The 20,333-nt window shown below is 49.8% G+C and overlaps 1 protein-coding gene across 1 annotated transcript; it reads left to right on the plus strand.

Moving 5' to 3' along the window:
* Window positions 1-5: 5 nt before the first annotated feature.
* LOC101918353 (inner centromere protein-like) lies at window positions 6-19,827 on the plus strand. The gene is made up of 19 exons (XM_055813779.1): window positions 6-570; window positions 837-950; window positions 3,567-4,144; window positions 5,311-5,362; window positions 6,003-6,036; window positions 6,984-7,083; window positions 7,805-7,895; window positions 9,007-9,133; window positions 9,207-9,341; window positions 9,910-9,921; window positions 10,526-10,635; window positions 11,011-11,122; window positions 12,388-12,498; window positions 12,837-12,967; window positions 13,161-13,239; window positions 14,157-14,261; window positions 14,489-14,599; window positions 16,161-16,317; window positions 16,855-19,827. Exons 1-19 carry the CDS (start codon window positions 434-436, stop codon window positions 17,058-17,060), a joined length of 2,502 nt encoding a protein of 833 aa, XP_055669754.1. The 5' UTR covers window positions 6-433; the 3' UTR covers window positions 17,061-19,827.
* The last annotated feature ends 506 nt before the right edge of the window (window positions 19,828-20,333 follow it).

Here is a 20,333-nt window from a genome sequence, read left to right on the forward strand (position 1 = left end):
CCGTGGTGGCGGAGGTCTCGGCTTGGAAGGCGGGGCTTGGAAGGGCAAGCAAATTGGCTGCTGGGTTTTAACAGCGGGGAGTGATGGACGTAGGCGCTGGCCAATAAGAGACCCCTGTTTGGGCGCCGCGCTCTGTGATTGGTGGAGGCCGGGGTGATCCGGGGCGGAGGGAAGCCGTGCCCGTAAGGGTGCGGTGCGGTCTCTAGGCGGGTGGGTGCGTGAGGGGGCGGCAGAGCATGCCTAGGCCTCGTGGGCCGGCTCCGCCTCGGCGGGAGGCAGCTAGCGAGGCCCGGGGAGCCTTTAGGGCTTAAGCTCTGGCCTGTCCTCGGGGTCCGTTCCGAGGCGGGGAGCAGGCTGGCTGTTGCTGCCTGCCGGCGGGCTCTCCCTGAGTGCCTGCGAACCTTCCTCTCTCCTCCCGTGTTTCAGAGGGGCCATGGCAGAGGCTGACGGCCCTACGCAGCTGCTGGAGGTGTGCAGGCAGAGGCTTTCCCGGTTCCTCCACGATGCTGAGCACAGGCACTTGGCCTGGCTGCGGGAGGCGGAGGAGCAGGGCATGAGGATGCTGGAGAGGTAGGGGCTGCCCCCGAGGGGACCTCTCCGTTTCCCGGGGAGCTGGCTGGCCTCAAAGCACTTCCAGCCCCTGTAAGTGAAGGGCATGTCTGGAGTTTCACAGCTGAGTAGCTGTGGGTTCAGAACGCAGCTCGGTTTTGGCCTTGGTGCCAAAATACATCCTACTCCCATGTTTCCTACCTAGCACTCATCCCCAGTTTTGTGGGTAGTAGTGGTTTAGGCAGTGGGGTACAGTAATCTGTCTTATGTGTTTGTCTGCCCAACAGCAGCTTTGGGGCTGAACCGGTATTAATGCCTAAAACACCATCACAGAGGAGGCGTCTCAAGAAAAGGCAGTCTTCCTGCCTGAAAGATGAAAATAAGGAGCCAAACAGGAGGAGGTAGGTGAGTCGGTTTGTTCTGGCTCTGTTGCGTGCCCTTTAAGAGGGAAACAAAATAGTAATTTTTTCCACATACACAGGAACATAAAATAGTTACTTTATTCCCTGAGTTAGCAAATACATTTAAAAGGGCATGTCAAGATTAATCAGCATTTTGATTCTTGTGAAATTTTGGGATAGAGTTGGCTGGTTTCCTTTGCTTCCATGTTTGTTTGGTTTGGGGTTTTTTCCGATCAGAAACAAAGAGTACTATATATTCTGTTTTCTTGTCTGTTTGGATTTTGATTTGGTTTTGTTTCAGCACAATTTTTGGCTTGAGGTTGCTACTGGTGATTACTCCCTAAACCTTTGTGCCGGTGCCCAAGAGAACCTGAGAATGGAATTCACTACAAGTGATGCACAGAAGTGGCATGTTCATGGTCACTGTTTCAACCAACAGGCAGAAAGGCTCAAAGGGATTAGTGGAGAAATTGAAGTGAAAATTCCAAGCAATTTGCGTAGAACCAACTGCACTTGTGGTTTTTAAAACTAGTTGTGAGTAGACAACGGTTGCCTGCAAAACATGCCAAGGCAGGATGGTGTAGAGCACGATTAAATTGCATGTGTAGTCAGGGATGGCTGTGATGCTAATTAACTTTCTTAATGCCAGTGTTTCATGGTAGCTGGCTGTGTAGCTGCTCTCATCCTGTTGTCAACAGCAAGACAGTTAAAGTAACCTTCCCTTCAGAGGAGCATTTGTGGTGAGCTGAGGGCTGGCATGCTGACAGTTTCTGTAGCGTGACCCAAACCTCATCACTGGGTATGTGGTAGTAAACTATGTATTAAGGCACTTTAATTTTGATAACCCTAGTGAAAAACCCCACAGAAGTTGGACGGGAAGAGTTAGAACTAGAAGACTGTCAGAAACCAGACATGGAGGATGGAGAGAACAGCAAGAATAGTAAGGAAGCGTGGGAAGCTTATGCGTGTGTGTGGTGAAGGAGGGCAAGAGAAGAAAATGTTGCAGATCTAAACAAGGAGAGCTCTTAAGACATACTGTTTTCAGGTAGCAGCTGGATTGCTTCCCTGAAGAAGATAAGTCTTGCGTGTATTTTTCCTCATTTAAACTTGGTTTTGGAAAAGATGCTGATGCGACAAAATGCCTGGGTGGGTGGTCATTTGTCAACGGGAAGTTCATGCTGTGATTCAGCGTGTTGTGCTCCATCCTGCAAGGTCAGGGCATTGTTGTTTTTCTCTGTATGTATTTTAAAACTGATTTCTTAGTGTATTGTTAGTTACACATTTCCTGCTTGGTCTTTTTTGCTAATTCTAGCAAAAAGTCCCTCTTCTTGCTAGAAGTCAGAGTGAGAAATTAAAGAGAACAAGGTTGACAGGAGGGCAGAGGGTATCAACTTGAATACTGGCGGTAGGACAAGTCACTGCTTACTGGTGGTTGTGCACCAGGCGCTGTAAAACTTTGTTCTTACACCGCAGTGGGTTTTCATAGCTGTCTTTTCTAGCTCTCATGTGCTTCCACATTAGCTCTCCATTTTGTCCTTGTCTCCAATCTCTGCCCTTTACCTGGCTACCTCTGGATCACTTTGGCATCAGAAGCTACCTTTCTCTGGGCAAGCAAAGTCCTTGAGTTTTGGATTTGTCTACCTGATCTCCTTGACTTGCTGATGAAGCATTGGCAGTTACCTAATGCAGCACAAAAGATTCACTGCCAGAGTTCCCCAAGCCTCTGGGTAGTTGGTCAGTTTAACTGAAATAATAGAGCTAGAGACAGTTACTGTGCCTGATGATTTTTCTCTTAAGTCGTTCAAAGAATTAATTACTCCTAACTGTATAGGTATCTTTTTTGCTGCCTTCCTCAGGATAACACTCAGGTCCTACATGTGTGGCAGCATTGCTGTTTCCCAGCCATGTTCAAAAACTGTTTAGAGCCATTTTCTTAGCACTTGGGTCCCTGCTTTCCTAGTGTTGTGCTTTATTCTGAGCAGCCTGCCAGAGAGCCTTCTGCTTCTAGTTGGGATCTTGTAGATCTCTACAGGGGAGACTTCCACACTGACTTGATTGTGGGAGACTGCAATATCTTTGATCCAAAATCCCTCCCTGTGTGGATGCCTATACTGTGCTGAAGGCAGAGTCAAGTTGGTTGTACCAGTGTGACTTTACTGGCCCCTGGTGCCAGCTCTGCCCAGGGCTGTGGGTTACTATCTGCGAAGAGCAATGAGTGTCCCAGTACCTCAGCTGCTGCTGTTTGTGTCCATGCAATACAACTTTTATTTGTGAGTCAGTGCCAGGCTGATAGCTGGGATGGTTGCAGTGAGCGTATGTGTCCTGCATTCCTGCCTATGGTATAGAGAGTAACGTTCAGCACAAAACATGTTGCGGGTAGCAGAGTAATAAACTCCCGTTTCTAGCCAACTAACTCTGACAGAGCACATCTGTGAGCTCTCAAGGTTCGGCTCCTGAATTTCACCAGTGCTAAAGGATGGGTTGCCAAGGGGAATGGTGGAGGGGGGAAGCCTACAGGTTCACTTCCAAACTTGTCTGCTTTTTTTTTCCCCTCTAAAAATCATTTGGGAGTGGGAGACTTCTTCATTGCTTCATTTCAGATTATTTTTATTTAAGGCTGTCCAGAAGGAGAAGCAGCATCAAGCCAGCATCTTCCAAGCCAAGTTCCCAAAGGCGCTGCAGCAAATACCAACCCCAGAACCCTGACTGTCAGGGGGAAGAGGTGCCCGTGCCTGGCTGTGCAGTGACGTCCCAGGCGAGTGAGGCTGTTAGAAGCCAGCAGTTGCCCAAGGGGGATGCAGACACTGAGCTGCACAGTCTGTGTTCTGTCATCCCTGCTGACACGGCAGCGGGGAAGGGAGCCCCTGAAAGAAGTGCAAGTACCTCCACTCCCAAGGCTGCTAGAAATGGAGATCCTGCCATGCCTCAAGAAGGAGATGGATCTCCTCAAGGCCTCGAAAAGGTGCTTTTCCAGGACTCCGACAGCAGAATAACTACAGTGATGTCCAAAACACGCCGTTGTTCTGCACGCCGAAGCTTTGTGTGCGGCCCCCACAAGAGCCATAGGGCCTCCTTGGCAGAAAAATATTCACTGGCCAGCAAAAGAGAGAGCATGATCCGTCGGTCTATCAGCAGGGCCATTTCAAAGAAGGCAGCGGCGCGGGAATCATCCTCTGCCTCCAGCAGAGTGAGCTGTAAGTTTCTTTCAGTTGTCAAGTGCATTTCTTTGGCTCAGTCAGCTTCTGTGCTTTGGTGCATGGAGTAAGCAGCTGTGGAGCTGCTCATCCATATTGACTGTCTTTGGCTCCTCTTAGCCTCCTCGTTTGTAGACCTTGTGGCTTCCACTGATTTGGGGTGCAGTCTTCAGGTTCTCATCTGCTGTCAGACCAAGTCTCAGGCTGTGTTTTTCTGCAGCAGGTGAAGGAAGTGCCTGCTGGAGTATAGGCGAAGGGTTTGGAGGTTGGGTTACTTAGGTTGTGGGAGGGGAAAAAAAACAAACAAAAAACAAAACAAAAAAAAAAAAAAAACAAAAAAAACCCCAGCAAAAGGGGAATGTGGTCTGGCTGGTTCTAGCCACATGTGTGGTTTGGCCCAACAGAAGAGACTATTTTGTTCCCTGGGGAGGAGCTTTAATTTGTGTGTCTTCTGCCAGCTCTCTGAAAAATGTATAGGAGCTGAATGTCTCCACCCCTGAAATTTGGCTGAAATTGGCAGAGGAACTTAAATGCTTTTTGGGTGAAGATAGAGAACCAAATAGCGTAGTCATCAGAGGAAACGGTTCCAAAATCCAGGCTATTCCTGGTAGCACTAAACTCCTGAATCCTCTATTCCCACTATTCCTGGGAAGGTTTTGGGTTTTGGACTTTCTAAAATCATAGCTTCTGAAGACAGATTGGCTTCTAATAAAGCACTGAGGCCTTTGGTATTTGGTTTTGTCAGCTTTGAGTCATGCTGTATCTAGGCATTCATTATAACACTTTCAGCTAAGTGGTGTTAGGGGGGGAATGAAATCAGCCTAAATCCACCAAATCTCTGCATAAAACTGTGTAAGGAGGCAGGAGCTGAAGTCAATTGACTGGGAAATGCTGTCTCTGACACAGCAAGAGCATGTTTGTGCGGCTGGAGCAGTCTGCAGGCAGAAGAGCTGCTGCTTCAGTTCTCTGCCTTCCCAGCCTACACCAGTTTGTCAGTGACACTTGAAGGAGGTGGTAGTTCTGGTGTGGAAAGCTGAGATGAGCAATCAGCGTGTTCCCTGGGAGGAAAGCCTGTACAGAGACCCGAGCTCTACCACGCATGCACTGCTGCTGTTGGGAAGCATCAGAATTAAATCCCCAAACTAACTTATGTTTTTCTCCCCCAGGTCAAAGCTCCTTGGAAGTTTTTGTGGAAGATGATGGGACTAGCAGCATGAGGTGAGGCTACCACATAAAGCAGGCAGAAAGAAACCACAGAAAACCCTGCAAGGAAGCTATATGTGTTCCTTTTATATTAAATTGTGTAGGGCTGGTTTTGTAATGGACTGTTCAGGTGATGTTGTCACCTGGGGCTGGTTGGTATCTCAAAGCTTGCTGTTTAGGCACAGCCCTTTTCAAAAGTCTGTTCAGAGCACGGTGAGGTTAAGCACTGCATTAGGGTGAGGCTGCCAGCAGTTGCTCTCCCTGGTGTTGGCTGGCATCATGTGAATAATGTTCTGGGATTCCTGGCTGTAACCAGCCTCGAGTGCCTGGTGGTGCTGGAGGTCAGTCAGCTGTGGTCTGGCTTGAAAGGTGGGCAGGTACGACTCCACTGAAGGCTCACCAAGTTTTCTTTTTACTTGCTACGTGGAAGTTCTGTGGAAGGGAACAAGGCTTTTCAGGATGTTCAGTAATGCAGTGGTACGGTCTGTCAGAAGAATTTACCTCTCCACCTCTGTGTGGCCTGGCTGAAACAGGCTTGTGTGGATGTACTTACCTGTGCTTTCCTTGGGGTTACACATGCTGGCTCCATTGTACTTTTATCACCTGTAACTCACCCTTCAGAGCTGAAATAATTAAAATTGCTCTTCCTTTACAGACCTGGGCTGGAACTGAATCCCCCAAGTGAAAAGGTAAGTTTTAAGGAGCAACCTACAAACTATCTGTCTAGACATCTTCTCGCCTGAGTTGATACCTTTTGCTGAGCATTGTCACTGGAAGCAGGGGATGTGGCCAGGGATCGCTCTGTCATGTCTCTTCACGCCCAGCGAAGGCACTGCTGAGTTGGACAGTGCTGCCCTTCTAATGCTTAGGCAGCTAGATAAGCCGGCTGGCACTCTGGCTTCTGGTGGGCAGAGACATTTTGTGCCTTGATAAGGCCTTTTCAAGATGGAGCTTTCAGAGGTGCTTGGCCAGGTTCCCAGGAGTCAGCAAGCTTTTGCCTGTCAGCTGGGCATAGTAATAGACTGTGTGTATTTTTAGCCTGTCCCTGTTGCACGGCTGGTTTGAGCTGCAAAAATCAGGAGGGTAGTTCAAGTTAATGTGCTTTCCTTGGCCACTGAGGCCATGTATGCAGCAAGCTAGCGTAAGCCTGCAGTGGTAGCAGGACAAGGAAACCCATCCCCTCCTTTGAGCTGGCAAAAACATCCTGTGAATATACCGTAAAGGTACTTAAAGTGCCTAATGATGTTGTAACCTGAAACATTTCACAGGGACTTGTCTTTCAGGGCTGGAATATCTGTAGTTTGAAAATTGGGGTCTTCAAGGTATGTAGCAGCTGCCTGTCATGCTCAAGGTGCTTTGACTTTGGAGTCCAGGTTCAGTAAGACACCTGCTCTGGTTAAGAAATGCTGGGCACCTGTCCTTCCTGCAGTGGCTGGTGTTTCGTGAGCAGACCCCCTGTTACTGAAACGAGCCAGTCAGCATGCATGCAGCAGCGCTGTAGCTCAGAGAAGCAGACCCTAGCCTAGCAGCAGGATTGCAGTTGGAAGTGACTGGCTTTTTCAGGGCAGCAGGTCTGTGGTAGCCTTGTTCTTTGGAGCAACCGTGCTAAGAGAATGCTTGTTTCCTTTTCTTGCAGATTCCTGAAGTCATCCTCATTTCATGTGAAAGTGTACAAGCTGCCAGCCCTTCTGCACAGCACTTACCTCCTCCTGAGCAGCAGGCAGGGAACAATGAAGGTAACTTTGAGCTTTCTTGCTTTTCTTGCATGAAGCCCCAAAGAGACACAGACCAGGGAGTCAGCATGAGGGCTTGTAGAAAATCTGGGACTCGTGTTGAAACAAAACCACCTCTGACCAGTTAAGGTAAACTTTTGATCTCCTGAAGAGGTGAAACGTGCAATTAAATAAGTAAGGACATCTTGTAAATGTGTCCAAGCCTTGAGACAAATGCTGTCCTGTCCAACTTCAGTCTGCACGAGTAAGTGAGAACACTTGGAAAGGAGATTGCTCTTAGATGTGGAATCTTCCACATAGGGTAATGTTCTGTTAAAGCACCTTGACATCCATTTCCTCTGGGTTTATATTATGTGAGGATTTATAGGTCCTGTTTGTTTACTGTGCCTCAAAGCAAGGTGAGGGAGAGATTCAGGCTTTTTATTTATCCCCTGTGGGAACTATAGGATCTGATAAGCAGCTGTAGCTGCAGTGGAGGGAAGAGTAGCTGGAGGCCTTTTGCTGAGACACCTTGTGCATGTTCAAAAGGGTTTGTACAGCATGTGTACTACAGCATGCTTCACAGTGTATGTATGCAGCACTGATGTTCCAGGTAGCCATTCAGGCTGCTGGTTTCTCAGTTTGGTTACATGGCACGGGGCTCTGAGCACATGAGAGTTGGAGACAAGAACCAGAGCACTTCAGGATGCCTTGTGCGTGGTGCTAACTACAGCTTTCTTCACAGGAAGCTGTGTAAATCCAAACAGTGAACCCCAGAACAAGAACCAGGAACAGCCCCACTGTGCCAAGTCCCAGGAGAATCCCTCCCGCATCTGGTATGAGACATTTGCAAGGAGGAGGAATGAGCCAGTGGTCTGGAAGGACTCAGGCCTGGCTTTTTAAGTAATTTGTTTTAAAAAGCTTTGAGTGTTTGTTTCCCTACTTTTCCCCCCCACTTCTGATGTAGTTTTGAAATCTTCTTTGGCCAGGTCTTGTCTTGTGGAAGTTACTTGTGACTTCTTGAGCCTTGTTTGGGTCTGGGACCTAGGTCTGGCTTGGGAAGCAGACGCATGAGTTGATGCACAAACCAGCAAAAGTGCTTAAGATAGCACAGTTAATTTACAGCATAGATGTGACTGAGTGGTTCATAAAGGGGTGGTCTGGGAGTAATTTCAGAAGGCAACACGAATAGGTGACTGACCTGTTTATTTTTATCTTGTGCAAATGTCTGGAATACCTGACTGACTTCTTCACTCCTTGTATTACTGGTGTCTCACATGAGACTTCAGCTGATTTTTGCTTTGCCTTCAGTCTCCTGCCCTGGTTTTGCTGGGGTGAATTTGCTGTGGGTAGCGGATGGGAAGGGAGGCAATGGTAACCTCTGTTCTCATGCGGATGCCTAGCACTGTGTGATGGGTCAGAATATGCAGCCTTCCTCAGGGCTGCTGCTGGATTGGGCCCCAACTGTGCAGTGAAGGTGTCCTCCCTGGTTTTCCCTGGAATTAGGGGAAGCAAGTGAAGTAATTTCTGACACAGGTAAACCTGTGAGCATCCAAAGTTATTTATAAGGCACATGAAACCCTGGCAGTGAGTTGAACTGGGCTGGCTAGTTGCAAACACCAAGGTTATGTCTATCTTGTGCTGCTAATACCTGATAGACCAAAGACCTCTCGCCTGCTGAGGCTCTGGGTGGAGCATGAGAGTGAGCGTGATGTTGTACATTACTGCTCTGGAGCCTGGGTGTTCCCCTACTGAGTTGTTGCGTGCCTTTTCTGCCCTCCACAGTGGGATGGTGCGTGGGCCATGGGGCTCACTGAGTTGGTAGGAGGCCCATGTCCTCTAGCAGCGGTGAGTTGGCAGAGGGGAGTGTGTGATAGCAAGTAAATACTTTTGGAAAGATCGGGGAGCACAGTGGTCACCTAACGTGCCTCTTGCTAGTGCCATCAGGACAAGAAGCTGTAAACGAGCAGTGGATGTTACACGGAATGGGCAGCAGCCAGGGGGTCATACCCTTCCTCCTTCGGGTGACAAGCAGATTTCAGCAGACCAAACTTCTTCCTCTCCAGCTAGCAAGGTGAGTGGGTGCCATGGTCCTTTGCCTCCCTTTCCCTGGCAGGTACTGACTTCCCGACATCTTTTCCTCTTAGATGGTTAGACCATTGAAAAACTTCCTGCAGGCTGTGCAGCGAAACCAGCTGCTTGTGAGCCCAGGGCCCACAGGACGTGGGGGTGTCATAAAGAACTTCATCAAACGCAATACACCCACCCGGCTTGATCTTAAGGTGTGTCAGAGTCCACATTCCCTCACAGGGCTGGAGGAGGGGGTCAAGGTTGGAGGAGTGTCAGGAGGGACTGTTTGCTTAGAAAAGCATAAGCATATTCCTAGTTCTCTCTGCTACTGTGGATTAGTGCAGGTCCTCGTAGCAAACTGGCCTCACAGTTCTACTTCATCCTCACCGGTGAAGGAAAACTGGTCAGTGTTGCCTTACATAGTTTGTCTGCACACACTGTTGTTGGCCAGGAGTCTTTAGCACCCATCCTCAAACCTTCCTCATGAGCAGAGAAATCTCAGCTGCTCTAATTGTAGTCAGCAGCAACATTTTTATATTCTGGGACTGTTGAACCATAGGAGAGTGGGAAGATTTTTCTTTGCAGTGGGAATCTGCCCTTGTGTCTTGCGTAACTGGCTGCTGTGGGGCTGAAGGACAGACAGCGTGGGGTCAGGCAATGGTTTCTCTACCACATACTGGTGAGGAGCTGCAGCTAAGAATGGGGTGTGCATGCTGTGAAGGGGAGTTCTAGTGTTGCTTCCAAAGCCTTGATCTATTTTTTTTTGTCTCTTCTCTACAGGGAGACTTTGTCGTAAGTAATGACACCCTTAACTGTGGGGGCTGGAAGATTGTAACAGCTGTGCTTCTTGCCTCATGGGCACTGACAGCTTTCCCCTCACACTGGCATCCATGCAGCTCCCTGTCCAAATAAGTCAACTGGCCACACCAGTAGTGAGGTGGCAGGATCTTTTTTCAGGTGTGTTCTGCTGTGTCTGGGAGCTGCTAAGAAACCTTTTGGCCTCTAAGCGAGGCCGCTTGCACTGTGCTCCTTCTTCCCCATCCTCCCAGCTGCTGGTGTAGAATACTGTCCCGGGCGAGAAGCATTTGCTGCTACAGGTGGTCACCTACAGCAGGAGTGTGCTCTTCCTTGCCTAAACATATTCTCTACAGCTGAAGGACTGAGGTGTTTCCCTCCTATACCTGACTCTTCTGTTCTTATTAGTTGAATAAGCACTGATGCCAAACCGGTTTCCTCCTTACTGTTCACTTCCCATCCTGGTGTGTGGGTGAATATGACTCTGACAGTGACTTCTTTGTTTAGCAGGCTGCCTAGCCTCTAGCTGCCTGTGTGCAAGCAGCCTGAGGGTAGAAACAGGCCCCAGCAATTGGTACAGCCTGAACTCATGTCCCTTCAGGAGAGGGAGCGGCAGAGACTGGAAAGCCTCAGGAAGAAGCAGGAGGCTGAGGAACAGAGGAAAAAGAAAGTGGAGGAGGAAAAGAGGCGGCGGCAGGCAGAAATGAAACAGTGAGTTGGGTCCCTTACCCCCTCCTCCTTCCCTGGTTCAGCACAGAATTGCCTTTGAGGCCTTTCCTGCCCGGCAGACAGCACTGCTGTACCACGCTTTGTGCCTCCTGTTTGGAAGGAGCATTTAGCAAGTGGTGCAGCCTGGGCAGCCTGAGCCCTTCTGTTCATGGCTCGTGGCAGTAAGAACTGTGTTGATGCAAAGCACCTGATAATATCTAAACTTCATCCAGAAGTGAGCCAAGGCTCAGCTCAGCCGAAGCAAGTCAAGCAAAATAACTGTTTTCCCCAGTACCATGGCAAGTCCCTGTTCCCCCAGCATCCTCTCTGCTAGAGCAGGCAAAGCTAACAAGCCCCTCTTGCACGCATGCTGCCCAGGAAGAGGGAAGAGCGTCTGAGGAAGGCACTGCAGGCTCGGGAGCGGGTGGAACAAATGGAAGAAGAGAAGAAAAAGCGAATGGAGCAGAAGATTTTACAGAATGATGAGAAGGTAAGAAGGCTAACCAAGCTTTGGACCGTGCAGTATAGTGACATTACCTCGGTGAGCTCTGAGACCAAGAGGGTGTAGACACACTGCGGGTATGATACATGCAAGCCCTGGGTTGCTGCTGATGGTGACTAATCAGGTGGTGGGTAAGTCTGCATCAGAGACACTGAAATTCTCTGTCTAACATGAGGAGGCTTTTGTTCTCTGTACCTCTGCAGTGGTGCTAAACATTCCTGTTCTTACATGCAGTGTTTATGGTGTTCTGTGTTCAAGGAATGTGTCAGCATCCCTCAACTGGCCTGTGAACAGGCCCTGCCAATGAGACAGCCTTACTCAGCTCACAGCGCACTGAGCGAGCTGTTCACACAAGACATTACAGACAGTGAAGGTGTGGTACTTGCAAGGGGTTGCAAAGATGTGGTGGGAAAGAATAGCTACCAAGCCTGCAAGGGATGCTCATGGCTAGTAGACTTGGCTGTGTGTGTATTTGTATTATGTTTTTTTTAAAGCAGTGTCTGGCCCCTGTTTGGGGGCGGGCAGATGAAGAGCATGCTAGGATGGACTGCTCGTTGCTGTGTGTGGATGGTGTTGCTGCTTTTGTACAATCGCACGGGTTCTGCAGGGTTGAGGAGGCTGTGCCCTAGCAGCCTTTGGGAGAAGGATGGTTGCTCATTTTGGGGACTAAATGTGGACTGAAGTAACATTTGGAAAGGGTCAGCCTTAGCAGAAAACAAAGGAGTCGTGCTCCTTTCGGCCTTTCCCAAAGACTGAGCAGCCAAAAATACTCCCAGTCTTGACGAGTCTGCTGCTGTGGACATACTAGTGCTTTTGCTGCAACAGAGCTCAAGTGATGGAACTGTGTTGCTGGGGCTCAGTCAGCTCTCACATCCCCAGTTCATTCTGCAGTTCAGTTAGGCAGCGGCAGCACTGCAGGAGAAGTAGCAACCAGGTGCTAGAACCCCTTGTTCTGCAGAGAATCACAAGATGGGGACAGGTATTTTGGGGTTGTGTAATGGTCTCTGTGCTCCCCTCCCCTGTCACCCCAAGCAATGGGTGTCTCTTTGCGTGACCTGTGGTAAGTGGTAGACTTGCTGCACGAGATTGGCACTAAATCCAATGCATGTGTGCCACTTGCTGGGCGTTGGGTTCTCTGTCTCATCAGGACCTGGGATATCACAGCCTTCAGAAGCAGTCCTTGTCCTCCATTTGGGCAAGGCTGTGCGGTGCGTCCTCGGGGGCGGTGGAGCAGACGTGTGTGTCTTTCTCAGGTGCACCTCTCACAAGTGCGAGAAGAGAAAGTGGCAGAGGAGCGGAGCAAGAAAAAGCTGTCCAAGAAGTGTGGGGAAGCTGATGCACGGAAGCAGAAATGGCTGAGGATGGTAAGCTCAACTCCAAGTCCCTCCTGCATGTAGAAAAGGGAGTAGCAGGAAACTCGTGCGCTGTTCTGACTGGTGGGACAGGGAAGGGTTACTGCCTCTCCTGCTGCAGGGAATTTAGTGTCCATGCTGCAAGATTTCTGTCTAGACAGTTGATGTTGGGTTTAAACACAAGGATACTTTGGGCCTGTGTGGACAGAAGGGGGAGACCGCCCAACTGGTAGGCAGGCCGTGGGAAATGAGAATGAGACATAACTGGCATAGGTTGTCTCAAAGCATTTGCTTTCTCCATTTTGACCCACCTGAGCTGGAGGGTTATGAGGGTTTTCTTCTGTCTTCAGGAGGAAGACAAATTTGGGCAGCAAGAAACACTGCAGAAGAGGAGAGAAGATGGAGTGAAAGCAAAAGGAGAGAAAGTTTTGGAACTGAAAAATCTTATAGAGCAGCAACAGGTGGAACAAGTGAAGGAGAGGTATTAGCTTGTTCCTATCCTGGAGGAGGGGATTTGGCAGCAGGCACAGTGAAGCAGTAAATATAAATAGTATTGCTGAAATTGGGACTGTCTGGCTGTCCCAAAGGTTTCAGTTGCTGAAGCAAGAGGCTATAAGGATGCCTGAGGGGGTGGGCAGACATGCTTTCCTCTAAATGACAACTTTTTTCCCCAGGGATCGCAAACAGCAAGTGAAAGAGAAGGCCCTCCAACTACAGCTGGGGTCATCAGTGCTTACAGAAAAAAACATAAAGGTGGGGAGCTGAAGTGGTCTTGGAACAACTTCTGTTGTAAACTAGTAAGGCATAGGATACACAGACTTGTTTTCCAAGCGCTGTGTTACTGGTTAAGGTTTTAACATTTGCTGTTATGTTATTGGGAGGAACAAATATGATAAAATGGATGACAAGCCAAACATTATTGTAAGGAGTTGGGGTTTGTGTGAGAATAAGCCAACTCTGTTGATAAAGTTGGGGTTGACTGTTTTCTTGGTAACAGGTGAGCCTTCTCAGCCCCATCACAAGATGGGTGACAGCCATAAAATCGCACTTTGAAGAACACCTCCAAATGGCATTCACCGATACTTAAATGAATATGGAAATTAGTAAGAGAGGTTTTTTAATACTACATTCACTCACTGTATTTGGAGGATATGATCCCCATAACAAACTTCAGGTATCAATGGCTTCATGTAGTTTCATTTGCACTTGAAGAATGTTATTGGGTTAAAGTCAAGGCTGTTTGTCTGAAAATATCACAGCAACATTTTATTTTCACTCTACTTTTAACGTCACTCTTCTGCCTCCTTAATTAGTAAAAAATCAAACCCTGAAATGCTGCTACTTTTAAGGATAAATTCCTCCTTCTGTTTTTACTCTTGCTGCCCTTACTCACTAGGTCCATGACATTCAAACTCCTGTTTGTGCTATATAATTTTAATGAAGGTTTAAAATCTTCATATGCTGCCAGCAGCTGGGCTGGAGTGAGCCACAGCACAGGTCCTCCAGATAAGAGAGATGTTGAATATAATCCAAAATGCCTGCAGCTCTTGCCCTCCTGTTAGGTCTTCCCTACTGAGTAGAATGGGAGAAGAAACACCTAGAAAAAAGTGGTTTGGATTGAAAAGGAGCCCAAGCAGTGATTTTTTTTTTATTTTTTTTTTTCTCCTTAGGAGGAAGAGAGGCCAAAAATGTTGCACCCGCTGCCTGCGCAGAAGAGAGCCAAGCCTCCAGAATCCACTGCCATGGCTTGTAATACCTGGCCCAAAGCAGTTAAGGTAAGCATAGGCTCTGGAGACATTGTCGATCTGGCTCTGAGCAAAGACAGGAGTTGCTTTATCTTTGAGTCCTGGGGTTTTGGTTTGGTTTTTTTCTGCAGAAGACACAGAGAAACCGAGGGTTTTCTTGCAAGGACCCCAGAATATATGGCTCAGTTCCAGACAGTCTGGTGGTTTTGCTTGGGTGAACATGAATGAAGAATGACTTAATTTTTGCATCGTAACAGGAGGAAGATCGACTGCAGAAGCCTCAGCAGCAGCTGGGAGAGGAGAAAAAAATCAAGCAACCGGAAGAATTAACTGCTGCCTGTGGTGCATGGCTGAGAAAAACTGTAAAGGTGAGTCCTGGTTGCAGCCGAGCGCTCAAATAACACGAGTCTGTGGTATCTAATTGGCTCCTGTGGTTGGAGCCAGCCTGCAGATTTGCTATCCATCAGTGATGGCGCAGGAAATGCAACAGTCAAGTGCAGGCTGTTGGTGTTTAACAGGCCTCTGTGCAGAGGAGGGGATGTATGTCTGTCTTGGGTGCTTGGTGGAGAGCTCAGCACGGGGAACATGAAGGAACAAGTGCTTCGTCTTGGAAAAGATGTCGGAAATGGCCACAGGATGGCAGCGCACCATGAGGCGTCAGCTTAGCCTGCAGCAACCCTGATTCTGGCTGGCTGTTGGGTCTCCAGGGACTGTTTGAATTGGAGCTGCTTAAACCTGGTAACTGCTGGAGGGGTGGAGGTAAAAGCTGCTCAGAGTCGAACAGACTTGAGTACTGCCTCTGCCAGTAAACCTGCTTGTCTCTGGGCTGACTGACTCCTTGACTTCTCCATGCTGTGACTCATGTCAGAGCTCTGGAGGATGAAAACCAGATCTGCCGGGAAACACATGAAAGGGTTCAAGTGGTAGAGCCATGTGTGCAAAAGCCAAGTACTTAGACATACACAGTGTGTTCTTCCAGGGCTTTTATTCAAAAAACAGGAGGGAAAGGGGTTAAAAGGGGTTATCAAGTCACTGAGCACAGTGACAGTTTTTGTATTTGTACAGACATGTGTGTATTTCTGTATTCCTTTAATGGATAGTCCTGCAGAATTAGGTTTGCCTTCCCAGAGGGTCAGCACCTCTAGGTTGTCCTGTACGACAAAAGGCCGTCCTGTCTCTAGTCATCCCTGTTCCTCACCACAAAAGGTATCGCCGACCTTTGGCTTGCGCTCTTCTGACCTGCAGTTTCAGTGTGAAACAGAGGCCTGGCTGGGTACTGGCAGGCTCTTCTGGCAGCTTGGAGCCACAGGGTGGGCAATTGGCTGTTTCAGCCCTGTGTTTGCAGTCCCTGCTGCAGCACACAGTCCTGCGCTACAGCCTGGCTTTCAGCGGTCCATGGCTTCTAAGCAAAGTTCAGTTAAAAAAAGACAAAGAGGATTTGAGCATTTCTACATCTCAACCCAAAGTCATCTGAGTAGGAACATTATAGATCTTCCAGTTAATGTGTAGATCAAAGGCTTCCCGTACAGGGGCAGGTGACCTTCTCATCTCTCTCCTGTTTTTTGACCTAGGGGTGAAAATGAACATGTGGTGCATCTGCTCTAGGAAGCGAGCCGTTGGCTCTCGTTTCTGGCTGCGCTCCCTTTACAGTGAAGTTCCTTGCCCAGCCTGTGGCATTGGGAGCGCACCTCTTAACTTGTGGCTTGTGCTCAGTGTGAGGGGACTGCCGAAATAGCTGGACAGCATCTCGCTGCGGGCTCTGAGCTGGGACCAGAGCACAGCCTGCTCATCTTGCTGGTGTCAGGGCTTTGAGGTGCCTGCAAAGGGTCAGGCTGCATGGGTCGGGTGGTCAGCCTGCCCTGGCTGCTCTCCTGCCCGATTGCAAGGTCTGCTTCCTCTTCTGATCAGTGCTTATCTCTGTGATTTCAGAAACCTATCTCCCCATCCTACTTAAGACCCTTGAAGGGCACAAAGGCATCCAGATCCCCAAAGGTAAACGAAAATAACTATGGGATGGATCTGAACAGTGACGATTCCACAGATGATGAGAATCAACCTCGGAAGCCTGTCCCTGCCTGGGCTGATGGTAGGTGCCAAGTCTGGTTTGGCTTCCTTGAATTCATTCCCTGGGAAGCTGGAGCTTTCCCGATTCGCTTGGTGCGATCTCAGGTTCCCCAAAGCGCAGTCCAGGAAACTTCAGCAGTGCTGGCAGCTGCTGGCTTCAAGCATGAGGGGGACTGGAGCTGCTTTCCTGCAAGTGCTCTCGTGTTGAAGTTAAACCCATGTCCTTCATGCATGTGTTTGGATCTGAGGGTGTGAAAAGAGCGGTGAGGGCTCTGCTAGTAATGAGGCAGCCGGCCTCCCTCAGGGGAACCAAGGTGTGGTGGGTGTGGGGTGTGCCTTGTGTGCCGAGTGGCTTGAAACAAGCACTGCTGGCAACCTGGAGGTGGGTGTGGAGTTCAGAGCTTTGCAGTGAGCAAGTAAACCTGTTATTCACACTTGCTGCACAGGTAGTAGTTTTTCAGGTGTGGAAGAAGAGTCACTGTCCTGCAGGGAAAGGGAACCTTAAGCAGAGTGCTGAAAACTTACTCGAGTCTCTTCCCCAATATGGTTGTTTCCATAGGGTCTCAGCTTAATCAAGCCATTTTACACCAATACTATCACCCGGTGAATGTTGACCAACTCTTTGGTCTAATTCCAAGCCCTAAGCTGGAGGATATTTTTGGCAAGAGCAAACCCAGATACTTCAAGCGCACAAGCTCAGCAGTTTGGCATTCCCCACCTGGGACCAAATCTACCTGTGGCCCATGTTGCAACTTCAAGAGCTGAGAAACTGCAGAGAGACGTGTTTTTATAATAATATGGTGTATCTGTTTTCTTAGCATGCAGCATATTTACAGTGTTAAGCTTTTTTTTAGAAAAATGAAAATATTTAATAAAATCCCCTTGCAATAAAGGCTATCAGTGTTTCTCTCCTCTTTCCCCACGCCCTCTCCCTGCCATGGTGGGATGGTACTTCTGGATGGCTGACTTGAGATCGATGGCTGTGGTTTCTGCAAGTGAAAATGCAGATGTTTGAAGATGTGACATTGCACCATTACATATTCCTGCAGATCACTTGCAGAATCTTACACAAGGAAGCTGTGAAATTGCTGTAGGGAAGATTAAATTTTTTAATCAACCTGAGCAGGTAATATTTTCATAATGCATTTTGTATATTTATGTATTTAACAATGCTTCTATCTGCAAGTAGTTTTTCCTTCAAGAATTCTTGTGACCTCTTGTTAGTCTGAGCCAGAATCTTTTTCCTGCAGTTAGAAAAATCTGCTTGAACTGCTAAAGCAATGTCTAAATGTCTCGTTGCTGTTCTTTTCTAATGGAAAAATGAAGCCTGGGGTAAGTTTTTGGTCCTGTTTTTCTAGGAGGCTTTAGCATACAGCCTTGCTTGGGCAGAAGGGAGATGTAGTTGGAAGCTGTGGCTAGGAAAGGGTAAGCAGTGCAATGATTTCTGTAGGAGTGTGTTGGCATTGCCCGCTGCGTGCTCCCCTGCCTGTGTGCACCCTGGGGCATGCTCCGTGGCAGCAGGCATCTCCTGGCTCCTGCAGCGCATCCCAAGCCCAGGCTGGTGGTTGCCTGGGGACAGCTGTGGCATGCTGTGGTGGTGGTGGAGGGTCCCGAGGCCCCACAGAGCTGTGTGGGGACAGCTGTGCACCAGTGCTGGGTCTTGGCTGCCCTTACAGGCCCCGGAGTGCTAGCTGGTGTAGCTGGCGGCATTCCAAGAGAGATTTGGCTAGCTAAACCCTGCTGACCGTAGCAATGAGGAAGATGCTTAGATGAAAAGGGAAAGTCCCCAAGTCGGAGCCAAGTCCCACACTTGCCAAAATAACCTTTCCTTCCTCTTTCTTCAGTTGTCCCATCTCGAGCTGCGCTGTCTAGCACAAACGTGAGCACAGTGGAGGGACTCCCCCCTGCCCTGGGTGGTGTGGCGTGTTGCCCTGGGATCCCTCCTGCAGGCTGGGGCTGTTCCCTTTTGCTGTGTGATCAGAGCTGTGACCTGCCTCGAGGAGGAGGAGGGTCCCTAGCCCATGCAGCCCTGCCCAGACCCTGGTACTGGGCTGGTGATCTGCCTCCCCCTTCGGCTGCAGGCTGCCAAGAGCAAACGCAGAGATGTGGCCGTGGGCCTGTTCAGAGCGCTCTAGGCCTGCTTACCTCTGCCAGAGTGGTTTTGGGGAGCTTTATGGTGGAGTTGGAGGGTTTGGAATAGAGGAGTTTGCAGGTGTCATGGTGGAAGTGTCTTGCAGGCTGTTAGAGCTTTTGGTGGGTCTCTAGAGCTCTGAACTCCACAGAGCCAGTGATAGCAGCTGGGATGAGCTTTGCAGAGGCACGGAGCAGCTCAGCATGTGCCAGCAGAGCTCTGCAGCCACTAAAGGCTGTGTGAAGCTGCTTTTGGCTGCTGGATTGCATCCCTGCTCCTGGAAGTAGTTCTGTTTCTGTTCACCTTGGGCTCCCCTCCCCCCCCCTGCATCCCACTGAATGCTTGTGGGGCTCTCAGTGACTCTTTCCCTTCTTGGCTGGTCTCTCTTGGGTCCCCCTGAGCTCTCTGGGCTTATCTCTGTGTCTTTTGGGGTCTCCTGGGTCCCTCCAGGGTTTCAGTGTCCCTTAGGTCTTTCAACCCCTCTCAGTAGCGTTACCCAAAGGAGTAACTCATGAGGTAGAAGATGGATTTGACTTGGTTTTTACTGAAAGGGGCTGAGCCTGCTGGAGGGGAGATGTGCTCGGGCTCAAAAGATCACAGCTGTGCCCAGGGGCAGAGCTCTTGCTGCCTCCTCATCAATGCACTGAGTTCTGGGGGTGCTGCCCGTGCTCTCCCCAGGGCAGCAGCAATCGAAGGGTCCAGCTGGTTCTGTGGCTTTGGTGGTCCCCTCACTGTGCTCCCACCTCTCTCCTGCTCCCTGCTGCGTCCAGCCGGGCTGCACCCCACTCCTCCCCTTACACAGGATGCTGCAGAGCTGATTTCAGCCTATGTGGCAACACCCTCACTTCATCTTTCTCAGATCTGGGGGGTAGGGGATGGCCTCTGGCCCTCCTGGGTTCCTCCACGCTTTCCTGGGTGCTCTGCACTCCCTTGGCTCAGCTCCCTGGGGCTCCCTTGGATTCACCTGGGCTTTCCTGGTCTCTCTGGGGCGCACCTAGCATCACTTGAGCTCTTGGGATCTCCCTGAAGGTCTTTTCCCCTGGTTTTGCTGGGCTTTCTTGCACTCTTGTGACCTTTCTCACTAGTGGTTTTCTCGGGTGCTTTCAGGGTGGCCACAGCACCTCTGGGCTTCCTTAATCTCTGCAGAGCGGGATGCTCTTGCATCGCTGGTTTCCCCAGGCTCTCCTGGGCTATTTCAGGCTCCCCTGAGCACAGGCTGCAGCTGCTCCCTGCCAGCTGGCTTCTGTCCCTCATGGTAATCCTCAAATTACCGTGTTAGACCTCACTAAGGAGGCAGTGATTTCTGGGCCCTGGCAGGGGCTGGGAGCTGGAGGCCAGGCTGCTGTCTGGAGCTGGCTGCCGGAGGATCGAGGTTTGCTGGCACAGAAGGGAGCAGGGGCCATCAGGCACCATCATGCTTTTGGCAAGGGGCAGGTTTAGTTTCAGCCCCGCGCCAGTATGTCCAGCCGCAGGCTCTGTGGTGGGATGAGCAGCAACTTCCAGCAGGGCCCTGCCAGAGCCACTGCCACTGCCAGAGTGTTTCCAGTCTGGGACAGGGAATCGGCACAAGCTGTGAAGCAATTTCAGAGACTGAACTGGGCCAAGAAGCTGGTGGAGGGACCTGGGAGCAGCTGGCACTGTCACCCTGTCACTTGTCCTTCTCTGTGCTCCTGGTGCCTGGGGAAGGGGCTGCTGGTTCTGCTGCTCGGAGGGCTCTGGTGAGGGCTGTGCACTGAGCAGGACTAGGCTACAGAGACAGAACATGGTCCCAGGTGTCACCTCAGCAGACACAGGGATCAGGCCTGGGGCTGAGCGCCAGAACAGCACCACGGGGCCAGGGAGGAAAGCTTTGTTCTTACCCACGGTGAGAGCTGTGCTGGTCCCCAGGGTGACCGGGAACTTTAAAC

Source organism: Falco peregrinus, chromosome 9 (assembly GCF_023634155.1).
Source record: "Falco peregrinus isolate bFalPer1 chromosome 9, bFalPer1.pri, whole genome shotgun sequence".
NCBI lineage: Eukaryota > Metazoa > Chordata > Aves > Falconiformes > Falconidae > Falco > Falco peregrinus.

Bases quoted from the DNA above. Each gene is read 5' to 3' on its own strand.
- LOC101918353 (XM_055813779.1), top strand. From the start codon at position 434: ATGGCAGAGGCTGACGGCCCTACGCAGCTGCTGGAGGTGTGCAGGCAG. The intron at 951-3,566 runs GTAGGTGAGTCG...TTTTTATTTAAG, and splicing joins AAGGAGCCAAACAGGAGGAG to GCTGTCCAGAAGGAGAAGCA. The intron at 12,499-12,836 runs GTAAGCTCAACT...TTCTGTCTTCAG, and splicing joins AGCAGAAATGGCTGAGGATG to GAGGAAGACAAATTTGGGCA.